Genomic DNA, 21,996 nt, shown 5'->3' with positions numbered 1-21,996 from the left:
GAAAGAGGATATTGTTTCTGCAGATTTTAATGGACCGAATACTGTTTCAATGTTACATATGTATGTATATGCATGCACCTAACTTTTGAAATTATAAAACATTATTCTAAAGGTAGATATTCCAATGGTTTATTTCGTTTTTCACGAATAAATAAAATCCAGAATAAATAAGTAAATATTAAAAAGTATGCGTGCGTGATATAATATTATTAATATAAATATGAAAAGTAAGCAATTATCTTTCATAAAACTTAATTAAAATGTTTATCTTAATATTGTAATACTAGAAAATTAAACTATATTGACTAGTTTTTATATAGTATTTATAATACTATTTATAATAATTGTTTTACTTATTCAATTATTTTCTGTGATCACTATTATGTTTTTTATTATAATCTCACGAATTTTTCAAATCATTATATTACTCCTTCACGTTAATATTTCCGAAATTTAAGAAATATTTTAATACACAATGTTATGACACAACACGTATATGACAATTACATCATTAAATTTTCTTACAAAATAAACGAGAGTTGTCTTGTTAAATTCAGGCTTTATCGCTCTTATCTTTATATAGCATTTGTATATAGTACCAATAAAATTCATTTAAAAACCTTTTGATTTTCTCCTAAAATTACGGAAATACATAACGTAAATTATCGAAATGTATCTCTCTTTGCAACAGGAAATAATTATTTTTTTTTTAACCATTTTCCAATAAACTCTTAATATTATTTTCAATAAAACTTTCAACAAAAATATAACACAGATAAAAATCAATATTTTCAAAACCAAATTTGTTAGCAAAATTATATATTATTTTCAATATGTATAAATAGTTAACTACTTTTCTTTCTTCCTAATAAAATTCGTTATATTCTACTACAGATTAAAAATATAAAAACTAAATTATTTTTTACATATTAAAAATATATATTCAATAATAACGTAATATAAAAATAATATATCATATACGGTTATATATTATAACTTTATATACAAACAATAACATATATCATCGTAAAAAATCAATATCTAAAATAAATATAGCAAAATTATATATAAATTTTATTTTTATAAATCATTTATCTCTTCTTTCTTTTGCCTTTCCTAATTATTTTTTTATAGTTTGTTAAATTCTGCTAAAATTTAAAAATGCGTATGTGAGTGAAAAAATAAATACAAATAAAATACAATCCTATATATATCATATTAATGTGTACTATCATAAAAGAAATATATTGAAGAGAGATAACACCGCAAATCATTATGCCGAATTTATCGCGGATGCCGGAGATCGCAAAGGAATGAATTCTGAAGGATGCATCGGGGCTCGCCTGTCGGTTCCGCAAAGTTTCTTCCGTTCGCGAAAATTTCTCCGCGAGAATTACGTAATCTCCGATGCGCCTCTCGACGGTGTTTCGTCGAGAACTGCCAAAAAGTCGGCGCAACGAGGGTTGACAGCCAAGCAACGAGCATCGCATCGGTTCGAGAGCGTCGTCGTTCAAGACGGAATAATGCTGGACGGACAATGGTTCCGGCAAAACACAATGCATTATTTAAATTTTAAAAGCCCCCTTCAAAGTGTTGCCTTAATTTTCGCCGCTCTTTTAGATCCGCCGCAAAAAAGGTTGCGCGGTAACGAAAAAGCAACGAACGATATCCTCATAATTAATTATTTTTGAAATGGTTCATTACCATGAGTTATTATTGGAAATATTATTATCCCGAGGAAGTTGAATAATCAAATAACCTGTCACGATTATACATTTTATAATTTTATATGACGTTTTAAAAATATTAAGATATATGATTTATCAAATGGACATGTATAATAAATGCAGAGATGTGACTTGGTAAATTTTATTATTATATTTTCAACGTTACCTTCTTGTTTATTCTGTTCTTTGCCTATTTTAGCTTACATCCTGACAGGTTAAATCGGAGAAAATACGCTTCATCCAATTACTTCTTGTTCGAGATATTTTTAAAAGTAGAAAAAAAGTAATTGTGTTTTCTCAATTACAGAACTTTAGCTGGAAAAGTTTTCGACGATTCGAATAAAAAATCGATTAAAAATCCACGAAAAAAAACTCTGTTTAAAATTTCAATTCTATTTTCCTTCCTCCAGAAAAAGAAATTAGTCACACACTCTCGCATATTTACATACACGATACATAATAAGTTGTTTTAATAAAAGACATTTTTTTCATTAAAGCATGAATTTTGAAATTAATTATAAATTCATAAATGCAACAATATATATAATTCTTATAAGATTCTACAATCTTCTTATAAGAATTTGCTAAATCTTAAATTTCAACAATTAAAAATTACAGTCTTATTTCAACATTATATATTGTCATCTCAAGAATATAATAAAATATTTTATATGTAAAAAATATAAGTTATTTTCTTTTCCATCCAAGAAAAATGTTCTTAAAAAATAAGATTAATATTTATTTTGAAACTTAATAAAATATTTTTATTCCAGCAAATTTTTGCGTATACATATATACAAATTTTGAAGTACTTAATTATATATAAATTTTGATTCAACTTTTTTCTTGCACTTCTTTTTTTACGAATTTATAATAAATTTATTAAAATTAATAGTGTTGCTTCGACACTTTTCCTGCGATAATCATCACCCCTCGAAATAATATCCGACGAGGGAAGAATAAAAAAAAACGAAAGGGCAAAAAGGACTTGCGACCGTCAAATTCACGTGGAAATCTGCATTCATCGTCGCTGGAATCGATTTCATCTTTCCATATAATTGCCAATATAAACCAGCGGCGAGAGAGAAGTCGCATATTATACATACAGCTATCTATATAACGAGAAAATCCACGTACACACACATGATATCACATACGCGCGCGTCTCGAGTGCAGGGATACATAGCAAGGATGGAAGCAGGTTGACAGATTGACGTTCGGTCGCGCCTCGCTCAGCCCAGCGGCCGATGAATATTTCAGGTGCCCGGCTTCACCTGTCAGCCCGCGGGATGCCACGTGGGGAGAGGGAGAAAGAGAAAGAGACAGCGCGGTGGCGGCATCCTCTTCGGTTGCTTCTATGTATAGGGGGGCCGTGCCCTGGCGAACTTTCGACCCGAAATGACCTGAGAGAGGCGAAGAAGACGTAGACTCGCTCAGATCGTCGATGAGATTTTCATCTTTTCTCTCTTTCGTTCTCGCTGCAACTCGCGCGATGATGAGTCTAATTTCAGAATACCGATCGATCTGTCTATGAATATCAGAAGGATTACGTATTTATTTGCACGTGTCCCAGTTCGCGAGCTCGCTGTCTGCAGGACACGCTGAAGAAAGATGAAGAAGAAGAGAGGGTTGTGCGCGGATTTTTCCGATTAAAATTTCAACCCCGTGTTTGCGCCCTCGTGTAACTATTCATTTTATTTTGCGCGGGAAAATAACGCGAGAAAATATTAGGTTGTCGGAAAAGTCACGACGTATTATAATACAGTAATTAACTATCAGTTGTTGATGATTTTCAAATAGCTATAGATATAAAGATCAGATAAAAATATGTAAATTCATCTTGATAATTTTCTAGATAATTTTTAAGACTGCTTATGTGAACACAGTTGTAAAAAATGTAAATTATAAAAGGGATGTAAAGATATATATTTCATATTTCTATTTATAAATTTTTATCGCTTACTGCTTAAGTATTTTTATGTACTATGATTCTAAACCATAATTATATTTGAAAATTATTCTAGATAATTTAGTAAAGATAATACTTTTTTTCATGTAAGATGCAGATATAGATAATACATATTTTTATTACTTATATAAAGATAAGATTACGTCAAAGTTTCCTCTAGATAATCATCTATATAATTTTATTTAGATAACAGCAAACACTGTTAACAAAATCTTTAAAAAAATATAAAAAACAGAAAAAATACGTCATGATATTTCCGACAACCTGATAAATAAAATAACGTGAAAATAAATATGCGTAAATAATTTTCGCAACGTATTTAACCTGATCTATATTAATTAGTGAAAAAGAGAAATAGTATGCAAAACATACGTGTGTATGCAAACGTGTTAACAGCTGTGAATTCTCAATTATCGAATATCTAATCGAGATCGATTATATCTTCCTTCTCTCTTATCTCTATCCTGTTCTCAATTTATAATCCATTTTTTATTAAAATTCATACCCTGTTTTAAAAGCGGATTTTACATCGCGTTTAAAATAAACGCCTCGTATATATATGTATATATATATATATATATATATCTTATTCAATATATATTTCTCTCTATCGTTTCCAAATATTAATTTCTCATTGATCTCTCGATGTAACGTTGTTTTATTATTAAAATCTGCTGGAGATTTGCACGTGGAATGGAATCTTAAGTAGTTCGCCGATTATTCTTACCCCTATAAGTGCGGTAAATCATATTAGATATAATTATTCGAAGATATACGTCCAGACTGAAGCAAATTAGCATACATGATGAATGATACTTCGCGGATGCCTCGTACGACTCTAATCATGTAAGATGATTTTCCACATTAAGTCCTACGTGTACGGATTCGTTAACGGTATTGTTAATTATTAAGTTAATATGACAATTCTAATTAAAGCACAATAATAAGAACATGATACGTGATCTAATAAGGATCTCATCTCAAAAACGTCTAAAATTTCATAAAATATTTGACACTATTTCAACGAAACATGTATAACTATTATATTATTATATATTTATTATATGACATATATAATGCTATAATAATGTTATCTCTGTAAAAGAGTAATTTTCTCATGTAGCATTTTACAAATTTTAATATTCAGAATTCCAGTTTCATGTGCGCAAAAAATAGCAAATATATAAAATCAATGTTAGAATTTCTAAAAATTGTTATATAATATAATATATTAATATATATAATTATATATATATATATATATATATATATAAAATATACATACATTGCAAGAATATTATATAATTATTATGTATATATAATATAATAAATAAATGTCATATTTATAAGTACACATAAACGCACAAGTATACGAAAAAATATATATATAAAAAAAGTAAACGATAAATCGAAAAAATCTCGATGTACACACTATGATTTATAGTTACTCTATCTTCGATTCGTCTAGATGTCTGACATTTGGTGTCTTACGATGAACGGATTGAAATATGAGCCTTCACGTCACGAACGTCCAGTCGGTCCGGTCTGGTGAAGTGGAGGAACTGGATTTCAGTCATAGACGGTGAGCGCAAAGTTGAAATTGGCACTTTACGATGGACGCCCATTGCGCTTTTGCTGAATATTCATGCGTTACGGTAAAGGGTTGTTGAACCCCGCTCAAGAACCTCATGAATGAGAGCCGCGCTACATATAAAGATCGCTCCCGATTGGAAAAAACTGCACAATTCGTCCCAGATATAATCATCCGGTCGCGAAATAATAAAAGCGGAGGACATATATATAGGGATTAACATTTTAATGTTCCATCTTAAATATCCTTTCTTTCTACACATTTAAACAAAATATTTCACACAAAAATTGTTTTTAGATAAGAATACAAGATGATGTCAATTTGTTTACAAATAGAATCATTATCGAAAAATTAATTAATTTATTCCTTTTTTTAATGGAATCAATTTTATGTTTAACAAAACTTATAAATCTTGTCGGGACAAAAACTATATGTATTAGTTAAGGGTTTTCTTGATTTTTTCACAAGTTCCAATTTTTGGCACGAATATATATTATATATTAATTTTATATACGGAGTTATTATTTTAATATTATTATATATTTGATAAATAATATTTTTATTATATATTTATATTTTTACATAGAGAGAATTTTCTGTTAGAATTTATCCTGAAAATCCTGGTAATCGTGGGACAATATGGTATTGGAATAATTTTATAAGAGTTTCTCTGATTAATATTTACTACAATAAAAATATTAATATCAACCACAATAAAATATGTTTGATTAATTTTACTAAAATATATAATAAAATTTCAATAATTTTAAAATATATTAAAAACTATGTTAAAAACTTATGATTCTTTAAGTGTTTTAAATAGAATAGATGCCAAAAAATATTTAAAATATATATTTTATATCAATTTTAAAATAAAGCATAATAATTTTTAGTTTATTACCAATAAATATAATAAAAATCGTAGTGAATTTTACAGTAAAATATAACAAAAAATTCTCTCCGTATACATTATTATATAATTTATATAACTATATTAATACTATTATATTTTATTAGTATATTAAATATTATTGCATTTCTTATTTATTGAATTATCGATGCTTCGAATTTTTCGAATAGAATTATTAGCGATATAAATTTAGTTCTTAAAATATATTTTCCTTTAACTATCAATATTAATTTATTCACGGATAAAAATTAATAATGAAAATATATATATATATATAATCTAAAAAGATAAAGTAAAAATTGATTGAAAAATAATTCAATAATCTTTTTTGTAACTTGAGAAGGTAAGTGCTATTCTGTCTAGTTCCGGCAAACATACACACGTCGCGCATCAAATTAATTTTTAATTAATAGCAAAATTATACTACGCGGACCAACAATAGCACATTTGATCTGTTATACGCTTCATCTGTTATATGCGTGACACTTCTATCGATATCATAAAATAGCAATTGATTGTCCGTCGTCGCGGAGGTGGGTTTGTGTACTGCTCCGGCGTTAATTTTCCCTTAATTAATGAAATAGATTAAAACACGGGAAAGCGCTTTCGACGCTGCCGGACGCGGTCATCGTTAGTGACAGCGCGAAAAGGTATAACTTCGTCTGCATATCCGATGCAAGTCCATTTATAACGTCTATCGCATCGTCCGAGTTTATGCACAAGTGTATGTGTGTGCATTTATATGTATATTTACCATAAAAATACTTATTGATAAATATTGCTAAAATTAAAAAAACCTCCCGATTATATTCATCTCTGATTATCTGTTTATCCTATTTACGGAAAAAGCATTGTGTTCTTAATGCATTATTACTTTTATAAATTTTAATATTGATTTTACATATTATTTTTTTCGCACACATAAAACTTGAAGAAAATTTAAAACAAAGTCTAAATATTCAAATTTGTGAAATATTACATGAGAGATTTATTTTTTACAGAGATATTTTCTTATAAAAATAAATATCCAATTGTAATTACGAGCGATATAAATACGATATCTCATTTATATTTCATAATAACAAAAAATATATATCACATAGATAATTGAAAATTAAATTAGTTGCAATTTTTAATTTCGGATTCTTTAAATCTTTTTTGAGACAATATGTACTTCTTTAATCAGAATGTAAATTAAAATTGTAGAATATCACAAGAATATAAAAGAATATAATGTAATACATATGTACAAAAAATATCTCACATAGTTTTTATTGTACTCAAAATTTCGATATCCCCAAGAATATTTCATTATTGTTGAATATTTCAAAATTTTTTAATATTAGATTTAATTTGGACAGAATTATTAAAATTTCTACAAGAAAGAGTTTTATTTATATAAAATATCAAGAAATAGCAACTGTATCAAAAAATAGCACCAGTATATTGATATATTAATAGATGAGATATCTTGAAAACAATGTATTTTCGGAAATTTTGCCAAAGAAAAAATAAGATGTTTATTTTTATAAGATATATCGGTCTGTACTATATTGTTTATAAACTCTTGTCTGATTGATCAATATAGGTTTTGAATTTGAGACGATTGTCGATGTAAAAAAAAATATATAAAATATAACTTATAACTAAGCATTAGAAATACACGAGATCAAAAGTAACAATAATAAGGAAACAGATTTATATAGTGTTACACAAATTAATATGTGAGAGCATTGCTAAATAAATTGCTAATAAATAATGCTTGAATTTAAAGATATTTATAATTATTGAAAAAGTAGTATAAGTGAATACTAGTAGTTGATTTAATAAAAAATATCTAGAATTGATCTACAAATTAATAGATGATACAAAAAATTAAAATTAATAAAATAATTTTGACGGAAAGTATACATTAAATTTTTTAATATCTTTCTGATATAATGATAATAAATAAATGATGATTAGCTAAATATTGTTTAGTTAATTATTTCTCAGTACTTTAAATCTATTGCTACAAAAGTATTAATAAGTCATTCTTGCTAGAACTTCTGGACAAGTAGTATAATTATAATATATGAATAATTCTACTATTTTAAACTTTATGATATAGTTTTAACGAAATGTAAATTCTTGTTATAATTATATATGCGAGATTTAAATAAGAACTAAATATTAAAAATAAAAAATTAATTAAATTAAATTTACTCTCTATATATAATATGTATATGTTAGTATAACATATTTTAGACTAAATTATGAATAAAATATTTTAGAAAATCTATAGTCTCTTTTTCTAGACATTCTATAATAAAAATTATTTATTATAAATTTTGATTAAACAGCTAATAATTGTTAGAAATAATGATGTAGATATAAAGATAAATTATTAAGCTACATTTTATATCTTATATACATATACTTCATAATCATTTTAAAACGTGAATTGTCAAATAGTATAATCATCTACTAACAGATAATAAACCTGTTTTGTATCGAATTTCTGAATCAATTAGATATTCTATTTACCCAAATATTATTTGTGATCTTTTTTTATTTTTTTATATAAACTAATTGACAAAATTGATTTGTTTGACATATAATCGTAATCGATTTTTTCGATATTCACAAGAAAAATTTTCTTCTGCTTGTCTCCATATCATGTCTGCGACCCTGTATAATCCATTCATAATCACCATATTTACTGTCAAACGTTCCATGCTGCAATGATCTTAACTTCAAAGTAAATCGTGGCCCCAATTCTCGTAATTTTGGTTTTCCTGTTTTGAGATTGAATTCGTACCTGCAAATGTGTCGGTTTATATTAAATTATACAATGTAGCTTATATTGATATCAATCTCCACCAAGTATCATAAATGGCATCATCAAATGTCATTAAAATTTAATTATATCTTCATTTTAATATTTAATTCTTATTTAAGTTCCGCATATATAATTGTAATAAAAATTTTTATTTTTTAAAGCTACATCTATCTAAAATTAATAGAATTATTCATATATAATTTTAATATTTGTCTAGAAGTTCTAGCAAGATTATTTATTAGTAAATAACTTTTCTATTTAATGTCTAATACCATAAAATTTTTTTAGACTTTAAGGCATAAAAATTATTGTAATAGTAAAATATAAAACAATGCCTACACATAATACGTACAATTACACATATGTATATAAAGTTATTTTCCCATTAAAGATTAAAAATAAATATGTTAAAAATATACTTACCTATGATGTCTGAAAAATATATAATCTCTCTGATTATGAAACGTCACAGCTCTCCTTCCTTTAAATTGTGGCTGATAATGAAACAATGCACCCAGCATTCGACCAATAGTAAATCCTAATCGTGTGGTAAAGTTATTTAGAATAACTTCTGGCCTGTGTTCTGTGATTTCTTTGTGGTTTCGCTTCAATTCTGTTGTTATTTTGACATTACTGAGCTTGAAGTGCGCAGTAGGACCATCTGGCAGGTGTATAATTAACATTCCATCTGACAATTTTATAAGGAAAAAACCATTTAAAAATTAAAAAAATATAATATTTTATATTCTATAATGCTGTACAAAGAACCTATGAAATCTTTGCAAATAATTTTTGTAGTGTTCTAAAAAGTTTCTATAATTCTTCTGATATTTGCCTATTAATGATTTACAAGGATTGTTGTATAATAAATATTAGCTTGTGTTCCGAAAAAGAAAAAGCCTTAAACATTAAAGAATATTAATGTAACTTCACGAAAAGGATACTTGGCTTGCATTGGTCTTCGTTAACTATGACTACATCTGTAAAATTCCTGGCAGTCGCGCTTTTCACAATCTTCTTAACGCCAGAACGATTTCTGTACAGCGACAAGGAGTTAGGTATTATCCTAGTGAGCTCTCTGCCGAAAATTCTGGTCTTCCTATTAGGATTGTCAGCATAGGTGATAAGAACCTTAGGCTCATAATCCTGCTTATAGTACGCAGAGAACTCGTCATGCTCGCATTCAACTTTCAGCTCCTGATTCGCCTCATCATTCAGATCAGCAGACACAATCATAGTCTCATCCTTCTCTCGCAGACTCTCTATGGTGTGGGGAACCTGTTTAGGAGCACCTTCGCTGATCCTCGCCTTCTTGGCCGCTTTCTTCGCCTTCACCTTCTCCTTCATCAGCTCCTGGCATTTTTTGTACCTCACAGCTTTGCACTTAATATGATTGAAATTGTGCTCAGAAGGCAGCAACACCTCTGGTTTCGTCTCCTCTTCGACCTCATCTTTCGTCTCGTCGACCTGCCGTTTAGGTCGATTGAAGGGATTTTTTCGTAAATTGTTCTTTACTTTCATGGCACTCTTCGAAGTAAAAAAATTGTGCCTAAATTATTGAAGTAAGTATTATATTATTATTAAATTAAATATTATTATGAAATTATTATTATTCAATTATTACTATACTTACTTTTTAAAATAACCTCTCTGTAGATTTCTCGCAGAAACCTCGTGCATTCGATGATACCAAACAGATGTGCTACGACGTCACGCGCGCTCCCACTATTTTACCGCCCATGTGCAGATCGTAGCTGCGTTCTGCGCAGAGCAGTCACGTGATCACTTCGATAGACTCGTGTTCTGAGCTGAACTCAGGCAACATTTGTTTCTTGGAATTTGTATAAATAAATAAATAAATAAATACATATATTTATTTATGCAGAAGAAGATCTTATCATGAGCGACCATAAATCTTTGGAAGAGCTCTTTTCGAAGTCTCTTAATTATGATGACAATATTTTTACGATTGGAAGTACTGTGGACACAGGTATTGTTTACAAAAGCACGTCTTTTTTTTTAATATAATTTAAATTGAATTGTCCGATTGATGATAGGCTTTGAATGGGAGGCGATTGACGAATGCAAGGAAAAATTTGGCAAAAATGTGGAGGTAGTGAAACTGCGTGGAAGAATTTACTTCAATATAAACTGGGACCAATTTGAAAAAGTAATTCCTTTTGCATATATTTATATATATATATATATGTGTGTGCGTATTATTTTAATTCTGTAATTTTTTTCGTTCCATTATTCATGATTTATTTTGTATTTTTCTTTGACATATTGTAGATTCAGCAAATGAGATCGATAGATAACGTATTCATAGTAGTTGATATAGGAAGGCTATCTTTTACCAATGACAAAGAAACAGATTTCAAATCTATATATAATTATGTAGTCTCAAACTTGGATGAAAGATGGAGGAAAGCTCTCGATGCATGGAAATGTGCAACAAGATTCTTGGGGAAGATTTATCCAACAATTGAGGAATATATCGCAGCAAAAGAGCAAACTCTTGTGACTAAAACTGAGGTATTAGAGATACAGGATGAAAAAAAAGAAGAGCACGAGTCATTGGAATCAGATGCATCGCAGAAAAAAGAAACGGAAAATAAAGGGAAGAAAAGAGGTCAGGATCCTTCTGAATCCAAGGAAAATGATGTACTTAGATACAGAGTAACATGCGAGAGGACTGGTAAGCATGTATTCGAGTCTAAGGATGTTGCTAGGATTATTGGAGAACTAGCACAGAACAAATATCACTGGATAGTTGATTTAACAAAATACCATCTGGAAGTTGTCTGCAAATTAATGGATGGTAAAAATTGAAACTTTTATTAATGGAAAATACATATTAAATTTTTTAATAGCATGATTATATATATTAATAATAGGCTAAATGTGTTCTTATATAACTAATTGTATTTAAATATTTTAGATTTATTGTTAACGCACTTACGTGTAACTCATGAATCCATGCATCGCAGAAATATTGCAAGTTTTGGGCCCACTACCCTGAGATCAACTATATGTTATAATTTGTTAAGATTGGCAAATCCAAAGCCAGGAGATATAATAGTAGATCCTATGTGTGGAGGAGGTTCCATTCCTATAGAGGTGTATATTTATACAATAATAGATATTATAAAGATCACTTTGACTAAATTCCAATCAGTCGGAGATTAACTCTTTTTAGAAATGTTTAAATAACTAATTTGTTATTCATTTAGTTTAATCTTTTTTTATACATATTATATACACATAATTAATAATAATTCTTTTTATATTAACAAAATGCAGATATTGATAATACAACTCTGCTGTACATGATTAAATTAATTAGAATTTAGTTGAAGCGGTTTTAATTAAGTTTAACATTTATAAACAAGACACTATCTAAAATTTCAGGCAACATTAGCTTATCCAAACTCATATATCCTATGCGGTGACAATGATTCCAGAGCTGTGGAAAGAACAAAATCTAATATGAATGTCTCTACAGCTGGATGCAAAATAGATCTTGTACAATGGACTGCTTCCAAATTACCATTTAAGGATTCTTGTATTGATATCTTCGTTACTGACATGGTATAAAAATTGATTTTTGAAATGTATACATCAATTTTTAAATATTTTTATTTTTTCTTTAAAGAATAACATTTTTCTCTTTTCTAATAATCTATAGCCTTTTGGAAAAAGAAGCGGGAATAAGTCGTACAACAAAACTCTTTACAAACATTTTTTGGTGGAACTCGGACGAATAGTGAAATTATCATATGGACGATTAGTTCTGCTTACGTATGATAGATATAACTTTAAAGAGGTAAATTTTTGTTATAATTATGTGTGTGAAAATATTAAAGTACAGAATTAATTAAAATATTTTATTAAAATTTAAAAATCAATCTTGTTTTATTTATTTTTATTTAGGCTTTGCAAGCAGCTGGTGATTTATTCTGGGTGACAAAAACGGTTGGTGTAAATGTAGGAGGCCTTCAAGCTGTAGTTTATGTTATGAATCGTACGAATACATTTCACGATCGCTTTAAACCACGTATTGTTAAACAGTATAATTATCCGAGAGACAACAAAAAGTGAGCCTATCTTGTCAAAGATTATTTGACCAAGGTATTCTATATATTTATAAGATATTTCAAAAATATTGTTATATACATTCGTATTTTTATATAAATCACTTAAAGTTTATTAATATATAAGAGTAATGGATTTTTTAGACCCCAAACAAGTTTCTTAATAATTTTAATGCAACATTTACAAAAAGAATTTTCTTTTGCTTATCGTATCTGTAATTCTGTGCAATTCACTTGTAATTACTCTATTTATTATGGAATGTTCCATGCTGCGTAATGTAATTTTTATTTTCCAATAAGTTGTTCATTTTTCATAATTTTAAAATATTAAAGATTCAGAAAAAAAAGAAAACAGAAATTATAATAAATTTATAAAAAAATAGTATTTATTCCCATTTTATATTTCATATTTATATAGAATAACTAATATATATATGTATTTTTTTCTTTTACAAATCTGCCAACACAGTCTTAAAATGAATAAACTTTTTTATATGAGAATTCATAAAGATTTAAGTCAGCCACATAACTTATTTAAAATTTTCAATTTTGACATAAATTATATTTTATGTACATATTTTAGTTTAAATATTTATGTACAATTATTTAAATTTTAAAACTATCCATAGTACAAAAAATACTAGTATAGAAAAAAGAAACAAATATAAGATGTAGTAATTGTGACCTGCTTTTGCTAGACGTAAAACACGTGATACTGAACCCGATAAGGAACCACTTGTCCTGTCAAAATCATCGTCCTAAAATAAACTTTTATATTAAAACTTAAATTAAAAAGAAATAATATTGCATATGTGCCTTAAAAAAAACCATTCAACTAACCATACTCCTCAAAACTTTGTCTTGATATTTTACTTCAGTGCCAATGTCAATGGACAAAGATTTTAAGGCATGAATTTTATCCTGTAACTCTCCTGTCATCCTTTCATTCTCATCCTCCAAGGCATTGTGAGCAGATGTACTTGGTAATGGCTCGTAGCTGTAATTTCCTGGAAAAATAAAAATTGTATATAATAAAAATTTATTAATATATGTATTTAAATTAAAAAAGATGTAATCAAAACTTACCAGAACGAGAACGTCGCATATTGTTAGTAATCATCAATATATGTGTGTGTGTAATAATCTTAATTATATAAAAATAGTATATTTTTCTTTTTTCCCCTTCTTTCCACAATTTAAATATTACTTTTTAGATGAGGCTAATGGCCTATATTCACAAAAAATTGACGACAATTACATATAAGTAAGCCATTACATATATAAAAAGTCTTCTATATTTTATATTATATCGCAGTATTAAAATTGATGCAAGAGCAAGTATATTTAATTGAATAGAATATGAATTGAGCAGCCAAGCTCGCTACAAACTAGTACAAACCATTAGTATTTTTATACATGCATATACATTTGATATTTTTGTTTTATTTTTATTTTTTAAGATATACGCTCCACTATCACATTTTATTACAAAAAACAGCACGTCCAATTCTGCCCAGTTAAATATGTTCTCGCGTCTTCATACATGACATTTCACCATATGATGAGGTCTAAAAGCCTTTGCATAGTGCCAGGCAAAAGGTAAGAGAGCAGGAAATTGGAATATCCTCCAATAAGAGCAGGGAATAACATCTTTTCTCTTTTCTTATTGGTGGATATTTTCTATTTCCTGTTTCTGTTACCTCTGTCATCTGGTATTGTGCATGGACCTTTATGTGTTAGCGGTCTATATATATATATATATATATATATATATATATAATACAGAAAAAAATAAAAGATAAAATAAATTTTAAACAAATAAAATTAATAATTAATTGATTTTAATTTAATTTAAATTTTAAATAAATTTGATTATATATTTTATCCTAGAGAAATAAAAATAAAAAATGGAATGCTTATTGCACTACAGAATATTAATTAAACATGAATATTACAAACAATGGAGAATTTACTGTTCCAGTTTATTTTACCAATAATGTTATATGTTAAATATAAAGGCACAACAAACAATAAAGAGTACTCTCCACTACTTTTTAAATTCCTATGGTATGTTTCATCGTACATTGTCTTACATTGCGATATATAGATATAATTATATCATATCTCACGCTAACAATCGTTATAGAATTATTTCAGGAAATATAGAGAAAAACACGATAACGTTTAACCTAAATCTTTGATTTCTCCGGAATTAAAATAATTACATCTATTCACAACCTTATAAGAAAACCGCTCAATATTGTATTTGTCCCTTTTTTCACGTATGAACACGACGCTAAATTGTTAATATTTCATGTTGGCGATTCGTTCGGGATTCGATTAAATAAAAATTCATATTAGTATCTAGAATATTAATTACACACATATATAAAGTTTTCGATATGAAACCCGACAACAAGAGTTCAAAAACATAATTTTCTTCATAAATTCTTCGACATTTGTGCTTTACAACTACACATACTATATCTTTCTGTATACAATTTTCACTATCTAACATTTTTTTCTACTTCAACATAGAATAGTGATAAGTACATTTGATGTCGCTCGCAAATAAAAGAACATGATAAATCGTCGAATTATAAAGGATCTCATGTTACTATTATAACATATATCCGTGTATAATTACATATAACATATATTACATGTATCACCATGTAATATTCTTCTATGAACATCGACATATATAAAATTATTTTATCGACGATTTGATCCCAAGGAGTAATTCGAGATTAGGCCTGAAAACTGTATATTATAATGTTACATTTTGCCATAAATTTCTACTAAACAATTCGGATCATCGCTATCGTTTGTTTTGGAATGTTTAATGCCAGAGTAAAAGAAAAAAGAATCGCTAGATTTTTGCTGTAATCTGTATCATCGTGTGTATTGAACAGTTTGTACTTTCATATCCTGCTTAAGAGAAGAATTGTGTTCCCAAGAATGTGTTTACATAATCAAAGTTATATAAAATTTACAAAGGATATGAAAGCTTCATCAAATATTTGTCCAACAGTATCTACATTAGAAATTGTTACGCTACAGATTATTGCTACAAACTAAAGTACAAGATCTTTCCTAACGTTACCCTGAATAGATATACATTGTTGAGCATGTGGTCTTTGACTTGGTAAATTATATATGATTAAAATCCCGTCGAGAACGAATCGATCATTAGGCAAAAAAACTTTAGTGTATTGTCAAATTTTTTCTATATATATAATATATCTATGTCTGATGTATGTACGTGTGTAATAATTTATAGGAATATATAAAAATTATATATGAACGAAAGAATTATATTTAAATGCAAAGTCCTGTTTATACTGCAATTCGCCTATCCTATTAAATCCTATGACTATTACGTGTCAAAACCGTGCGCGAAGAGAAAGCTCATGATGGATGGAGGGTGGGTGTGTGAATTACCGATTGAATTATTTAGAATACTTCGATGTGTTCAAAGAAACGTTGGACGAATGAAGGCGCCGCGACGGTGCCGGACTAGCCGGAGCTGACGGGGACGGTCCGGTGGGCGTCGTCGGCTTGGAACCTCTTCTGCTTCGCCTCAAGGTCGAGTACGGGCTGGTGCCTCGATTGACGTGTTCGTGAGCGTAAAGCAACACTCCGATGTCCCGGTTACCCGCCTCGAGGGCGATTTTCAGGGCCGAACTGCCGTCGACGTCGACGATAGACGGATCGCAATCCGGATGCGCCAGGAGCAGCCTCACGATGTCGGTGTGGCCGTGCTCAGCCGCGCACATCAGGGCAGTGCTACCGTCTTCGTCCTGGATGTTAACAGCCGCTCCAGCATCCAGCAGCAGCTGCGTCATGTCTTTGCGTCCGTGCGACACCGCCAGCATCAGCGCGGTTTGTCCGTGCTTGTGGAAAAATAATAAAATTAGTTGTAAGAATATTTATATAAAAATGCATATTAGAAAAATATACAGAGTGTACAAGAAGTCCCCTTAGTTATTTTGAACATACGCATTTCTGAAAAAAGTGTAGCATAGGAAACTTGTAGGGTTTTAAGTGGAGCATTACATAACAATATTATTAGAACCTTGAATAGCGTTGTCAAACCCTACAAGTTTCGTATGAAACCCTTTCAGAAATGTGTTGTTTACAATAATTAAGAGATTCTGTATATTTAAAGATAAAAAATCCTGAATATTTGCAATAGAATCTTCCTTAATAGTAACCGAACTTTACCAGTTTTGCGCGAATGTTGACATCGGCAAGCTGGAACAATCTATTCGCCACGGAGGCGTGGGTGGAATTCCTGACTTCTGCCAAAGCGGCCAGCATCACAGCTGTATAACCAGCGACGTTCGCCTTGTTAATGTCGCAGACCTTCGAGTCCAGTAGTATAGACACCACGTCGAAGTTGCCGTGCGAAACCGCATAATGCATCGCCGTGTTGCCGCTGGTATCTGTCATGTTGACGATGTACTCTAGCAGAGTACCGGAGCACTCTTCGAACCTGTCCAGATAATCCTCGACGTCTAATGGATTCGCACTAGATGTACTGGATATCTTGAACCATTCCTGCTGTATGATATTAGTGGCGTTCTTCAGCTGATGAGAGATGTTCCTGCTGGGCGATTTTTTGATGCTGTCGTTCAGCACCTTCATGGCAGCTTGCATCTCCTTCGTGGGCTCGACCTTCTTCCTAGGCTTATCCTGGATCGGTTGAAACAAGGTCGAGTCCGACAGCTCGGACTTCTCTTCGTTATCCACCTCCTTCTCCACACTGCACATCTCGTCTGATGAGATTTTCTCATGCTTGCTCTTCTCAATTTGTAATTGCTGAATGCTAAAATTTAAAAAAAAATTTTAATGTCCATTTTAAAGTATTATTAAAGAAATATGAATTTTTAAAATAATTTTTTTTGCCAAAAATCACTATATTTTAATTATTGCTATAATCCAATAATGTATACAATCAGAAGAATATTGGAGAAATTAAAAATCTTAAAAATTATGACACCTATAAATTATATATATAGTAATAGCTATAAATGTAATATCGATGTAACGTTGTTTACTGGATCATATAAAAATAGCTTTATTTTTATTTTCCCTAATAAAAGCCTTTACATTTTTTTATGCCAAAAATGACTATATTTTAATTATTACTATAATTCAATAATTAATGCAATCAGAAGAAATACTGAAGAAATTAAAAATTTTTTAAATTATGACAGCTATAAATTATATATAGTAAAAATCGATGTAATAAAGTGTCAAAAATTAACCCTGATACCGTGTAGATAATTGATGGTATAAATGATTAATTATTTATAGATATAAAGATTGGATCAGGGGGAAAACGGGTTACCCTTTTGCGGCCAGATAAGGCAGAATATCAGCGGCTTGGGAGTCTCTAAACAAACGAGGCGACGACGGCGACGGCTGCTGCTGCTGCTGCTGCAGCATCGATCTGCCGAGATCGAGGACGTTTCACTCATTCACCATAGCAAGATCGTCAACGCGAACGAGGGAATATTATCTGCGTTACGAGAGAAGAACACCCCCGAGACGTATACGTGGGAACCCGCACTCGGAAGAGAACAACAAACCGCCCGATGCGCTCCACCGGCACGAAATACGTCATATACGAGGTTCTACCATTCGCAACCCTCTTTTACCGCCCCTTTTACCGGGAAACATCCCCCGCGGCAACCTTCAATCGCGGAAATAACAGATGGCGTGGACCGTAGTCGAAGAGAAGGGTGAATCGAATGCGCAAGAGGGTGAACCGGAGATCTCGAAGTGTGATACCTTATTTAATTATTTATTATAATTTCCTGGGGTCTTTTAAAAGGTTAAATAGTAAATAAGATAAATTATAATTTATCTTATTTTATTATTTATTATAATTTACTGAGATTTTGAAAAATAATTTATGTATATGATATACAGAGTAAAATATTTTAATGCACCATCCTAAACATAAATCTTTTTTCTTATGCCTTTTAGAAAAAAAGTTTCGTACAAAAGTTATTTTAAAAGGACACGAGACAATGTTATTAATTTTAGATGATGTCACTTTCGAAAAATTGTACTAAAAAATTATTTTTTTTAAATAAAATTGATTTTTTTAATACAAAAGTTATAAGCCTTGTCAAGACAAATCTCTGATTTACTTGAAAATTAAAAATTAATATAAGTTGTATAAACAATCTCAAAGTATGATTTTTGTGCGTGTGCAAATAGCTTATTAATATTCCCCATAAAAAAGCCTTATATAGACTAACTAAGGTATATTAAATTAATCTACTCATTTGGTTTTAATTCAATATTTCTTATAGAATAATTTAGATGTATGTATATTTAAGAATATTAATTTTTTAAATCTTTAATTTTTTTCAAGATATAGAAATAAAAAAAAAATAAAAAAAATAAAAAAATAAAATAAACTGAAGTTGTACTAACCGATCGCTACTGTCGTATTGTTCCTTGTTGTCTGCGTCGTATCTCATCATCCCAGGGACCGGTATCTTCGTGTACGTATCCTGACGCTTGAACTGTCTCCTTTGATCACCGGAGGTGTTCAAGGAGATGTGAGACGGTCTCGGAATCCTGGACACCATATTACTATTCTGATGATTCAGACTGTTCTCCGCGTTGTTCGCGATCTGCTTCGCCAGACTCTTAATCGTCTCCTTGCAATTATCGCAATAATTAGCCGCGCAGGAGATCGAGATGTGCGGCCTGACGGAGTCGCCGACCGACACGTCGACGAACTTCTTCCTCGTCGTCGAGGTACTGAAATCTCGGCACTTCGGCGCGAGGCCGAAGGTATCAGTGCTTCGAGTGACAGTCCTCACCAGGTCGTCCACCATCACCGCCACCGATTTACCGCTGGTTCTCTTGCTTTTCGTCCTCGAGTCGCCGTAGTTGAACGAGTGACTCCTCGAGTTCATCAAGCTCAAGGACACCGGGGGCTGCGCCACCGCATCCGGTCCGATGCACACGCTCTTGGTGGAGGGATCCAGCTTGACCTCAACCCCGACGTCCGCCACGGAGGGTTTGGCTGTCACGCTTACGTGTGAACGCATCATAAATAATTCGGCCACTTGGACCGCGCGATCTCGCTTCTCGACCTTCGGTGTTTCCGGGGTACATTGAACGCTCTTGGAGAAAGTCTTCTTTACCAAGTTATTTCTGTAATTTCGTAAAGCGTTCTCCACGAGCAGTTTGGTATCCTCGCTTGTCAGGACGTCCTTCATATTTAAGCTTGTCGTGGTGCCGCAAGAACGTTTCCTCGTTTCTTTCCTCGCTTCCGGCGGGATGTCCTCGATCAAGAAGTGGCTGCATTGGAGAACCTTGGATCTGTTCTCCGTGTTGATGCCAAAGTCGCGCGTTTTCTTCGCGGTTTTGCGGTCGTTCTCGTTAAACGGTGTCGATTCCACGTAAAGGGGAGCCCTCATCAGATGCTGTTTCCGGACTTCCGGTAGGATCTCCTCCAGCATCAACTGACTGCGAGCCAGATTGGACTTCCAATTACGGGAATCGCAGAGATTCGTTAGATTCGACGGCGTTTCGTCCTTCAACACGGTGCTTTCGTCTTGCATCTCAGGCATAATTTCCTCGATTCGCAGTCGGCTCTTCTGTAGAGACGGTTTTATTGGCGTGCTTGTTATCATGCCAACATCTCTTGTTCTAACCTGCTCGCAATAAAAATAAAAAATGCACGATTAATTAATTTGATAGAACTTTATGATTCTCTATTCTTGATTGAAGGAAGACGAGCTTCAAATCTGAGATTTGTATCAATTCATAAAAAAGAGTTTTAGAAATGACAATCATAATTTTAGATTTGCGTACAAAATAAAATAATTATAAATAATTATAAATATAAAATTATTTATTTAAAGATGAACCATCAATAAAAAAAATTAGGAATATTAATATAATTTTATTTAACATAGGAATACATTAAATGAATATTTAAAGAAAAAAAAATTTTTAATAATTAGCCTGTCAAAATTAACCTCAAGTAAAAAAATTTTTGAACATAATTTTTCCAAAAGTTAATTAATATTAGTGCAATTATTAGACGTAAGATGATGTGATATTATATATTCTTATTATACATATGTGTATATTATACATATACTTAATCGTCTAAAATATTATAAATCGATTACCGAACAGATTATATTGCCGATAATATATCTGGGAAGTTTCAGAAAGAAGTGCAACATGGTACTGAGCAAGGGAAACATATTGTAATTAACAGTTTGATATTCTTCAATTTCGAAGCATCTCTATATGAATATTTACGCAGATATGTACACGCGCGAAAGTCGCTCAACAACGACGACGTGAAAAAATAACACGCGAGGCGACTTAGGAATGCACGGTAAAATTGCGTATCGCCCTTTAAATCTAGATTTTCACTTCTAATTAGAGAGAAGTGACCGCAACTTACTTCGAGACGTATACATACATATACATAAATCGATGATCGTGCGATTCGCCGAGATTCCTAACTAATTGTTAGAAAAACTACGGGAAATTACATGCACATGCGTTCTCCAACATAGAAATCCAAAAGACTAATAATTATTTACAATTTTAAAACGTTAATAAATTTCAATTCATTAATAAATTTTTATTTTAATTTATTTATTTATTATAATCAATTGATTAATTATTAATTGCTTTATTCTTTTATTTTACATTTTATGTTATTTCCTTCAATCATCAATTTATTAAAATTATTCAACATGAATAATATTTTCTTCTGGATTTATGTAGTTTGCCTAGATACATATAATGATTCTATATAAATAAATGCAAAAATTTAGAAAATGACTTTTTTGTCGAAAATTAAAGAGAGTCTTTTATTTAAACATAT

The 21,996-nt window shown here is 30.4% G+C and overlaps 4 protein-coding genes across 10 annotated transcripts in view; 1 reads left to right on the top strand and 3 right to left on the bottom strand.

Moving 5' to 3' along the window:
* Window positions 1-8,730: 8,730 nt before the first annotated feature.
* Window positions 8,731-12,056, bottom strand: LOC114936672 (putative ribosome production factor 1). Of its 2 annotated transcripts, none has more exons than XM_029309937.2 (4): window positions 10,652-12,056; window positions 9,963-10,567; window positions 9,442-9,706; window positions 8,731-8,997 (listed from the first exon to the last, which is right to left on the bottom strand). In XM_029309937.2, exons 1-4 carry the CDS (start codon window positions 10,696-10,698, stop codon window positions 8,820-8,822), a joined length of 1,095 nt encoding a protein of 364 aa, XP_029165770.1. In that variant the 5' UTR covers window positions 10,699-12,056; the 3' UTR covers window positions 8,731-8,819. The 2 variants fall into 2 exon arrangements, with proteins under 2 accessions (XP_029165770.1, XP_029165771.1); XM_029309938.2 differs by having other exon boundaries at window positions 9,963-10,545; window positions 10,652-10,715.
* Window positions 10,768-14,065, top strand: LOC114936671 (tRNA (guanine(6)-N(2))-methyltransferase THUMP3). The gene is made up of 7 exons (XM_029309936.2): window positions 10,768-11,008; window positions 11,076-11,188; window positions 11,311-11,839; window positions 11,960-12,138; window positions 12,430-12,609; window positions 12,707-12,844; window positions 12,952-14,065. The coding sequence occupies exons 1-7, from the start codon at window positions 10,918-10,920 to the stop codon at window positions 13,117-13,119; spliced, it is 1,398 nt and encodes a 465-aa protein (XP_029165769.2). The 5' UTR covers window positions 10,768-10,917; the 3' UTR covers window positions 13,120-14,065.
* On the bottom strand, window positions 12,063-14,733 carry Bet1 (blocked early in transport 1). 2 transcript variants are annotated; one of them, XM_085490295.1, is made up of 5 exons: window positions 14,512-14,733; window positions 14,199-14,340; window positions 13,953-14,119; window positions 13,798-13,870; window positions 12,063-12,484 (listed from the first exon to the last, which is right to left on the bottom strand). In XM_085490295.1, exons 2-5 carry the CDS (start codon window positions 14,230-14,232, stop codon window positions 12,441-12,443), a joined length of 318 nt encoding a protein of 105 aa, XP_085346421.1. In that variant the 5' UTR covers window positions 14,233-14,340; window positions 14,512-14,733; the 3' UTR covers window positions 12,063-12,440. The 2 variants fall into 2 exon arrangements, with proteins under 2 accessions (XP_085346421.1, XP_085346420.1); XM_085490294.1 differs by lacking the exon at window positions 12,063-12,484 and having other exon boundaries at window positions 12,640-13,870.
* A 342-nt stretch (window positions 14,734-15,075) lies between these two features.
* Kank (KN motif and ankyrin repeat domain-containing protein 2 kank) overlaps window positions 15,076-21,996 on the bottom strand; it is a 39,540-nt gene continuing 32,619 nt past the window's right edge. For all 5 annotated transcript variants that reach the window (XM_029309885.2, XM_029309887.2, XM_029309886.2 and 2 more), the window contains 3 exons: window positions 19,566-20,800; window positions 17,340-17,943; window positions 15,076-17,008 (listed from right to left, as the gene is read on the bottom strand). In XM_029309885.2, coding sequence (XP_029165718.1) covers window positions 16,565-17,008; window positions 17,340-17,943; window positions 19,566-20,800 — 2,283 coding nt within the window. In that variant the 3' untranslated portion in view covers window positions 15,076-16,564. The remainder of the gene's footprint in view (window positions 17,009-17,339; window positions 17,944-19,565; window positions 20,801-21,996) is intronic.

Source organism: Nylanderia fulva, unplaced genomic scaffold (assembly GCF_048542155.1).
Source record: "Nylanderia fulva isolate GAGA-0341 unplaced genomic scaffold, ASM4854215v1 Scaffold12, whole genome shotgun sequence".
Classification (NCBI taxonomy): domain Eukaryota; kingdom Metazoa; phylum Arthropoda; class Insecta; order Hymenoptera; family Formicidae; genus Nylanderia; species Nylanderia fulva.
Note: the sequence above shows the minus strand (reverse complement) of the source record. Positions and strands in the feature narration are given on the sequence as shown.

Bases quoted from the DNA above. Each gene is read 5' to 3' on its own strand.
- LOC114936672 (XM_029309937.2), bottom strand. From the start codon at position 10,698: ATGCACGAGGTTTCTGCGAGAAATCTACAGAGAGGTTATTTTAAAAA. The intron at 9,707-9,962 runs GTATCCTTTTCG...TAAAATTGTCAG, and splicing joins CGAAGACCAATGCAAGCCAA to ATGGAATGTTAATTATACAC. The intron at 8,998-9,441 runs GTAAGTATATTT...ACACATTTGCAG, and splicing joins ATATTTTTCAGACATCATAG to GTACGAATTCAATCTCAAAA.
- LOC114936671 (XM_029309936.2), top strand. From the start codon at position 10,918: ATGAGCGACCATAAATCTTTGGAAGAGCTCTTTTCGAAGTCTCTTAAT. The intron at 11,189-11,310 runs GTAATTCCTTTT...GACATATTGTAG, and splicing joins ACTGGGACCAATTTGAAAAA to ATTCAGCAAATGAGATCGAT. The intron at 12,845-12,951 runs GTAAATTTTTGT...ATTTTTATTTAG, and splicing joins ATAGATATAACTTTAAAGAG to GCTTTGCAAGCAGCTGGTGA.
- Bet1 (XM_085490294.1), bottom strand. From the start codon at position 14,232: ATGATTACTAACAATATGCGACGTTCTCGTTCTG. The intron at 14,120-14,198 runs GTAAGTTTTGAT...TTATTTTTCCAG, and splicing joins TATGCGACGTTCTCGTTCTG to GAAATTACAGCTACGAGCCA. The intron at 13,871-13,952 runs GTTAGTTGAATG...AGTTTATTTTAG, and splicing joins ACAAAGTTTTGAGGAGTATG to GACGATGATTTTGACAGGAC.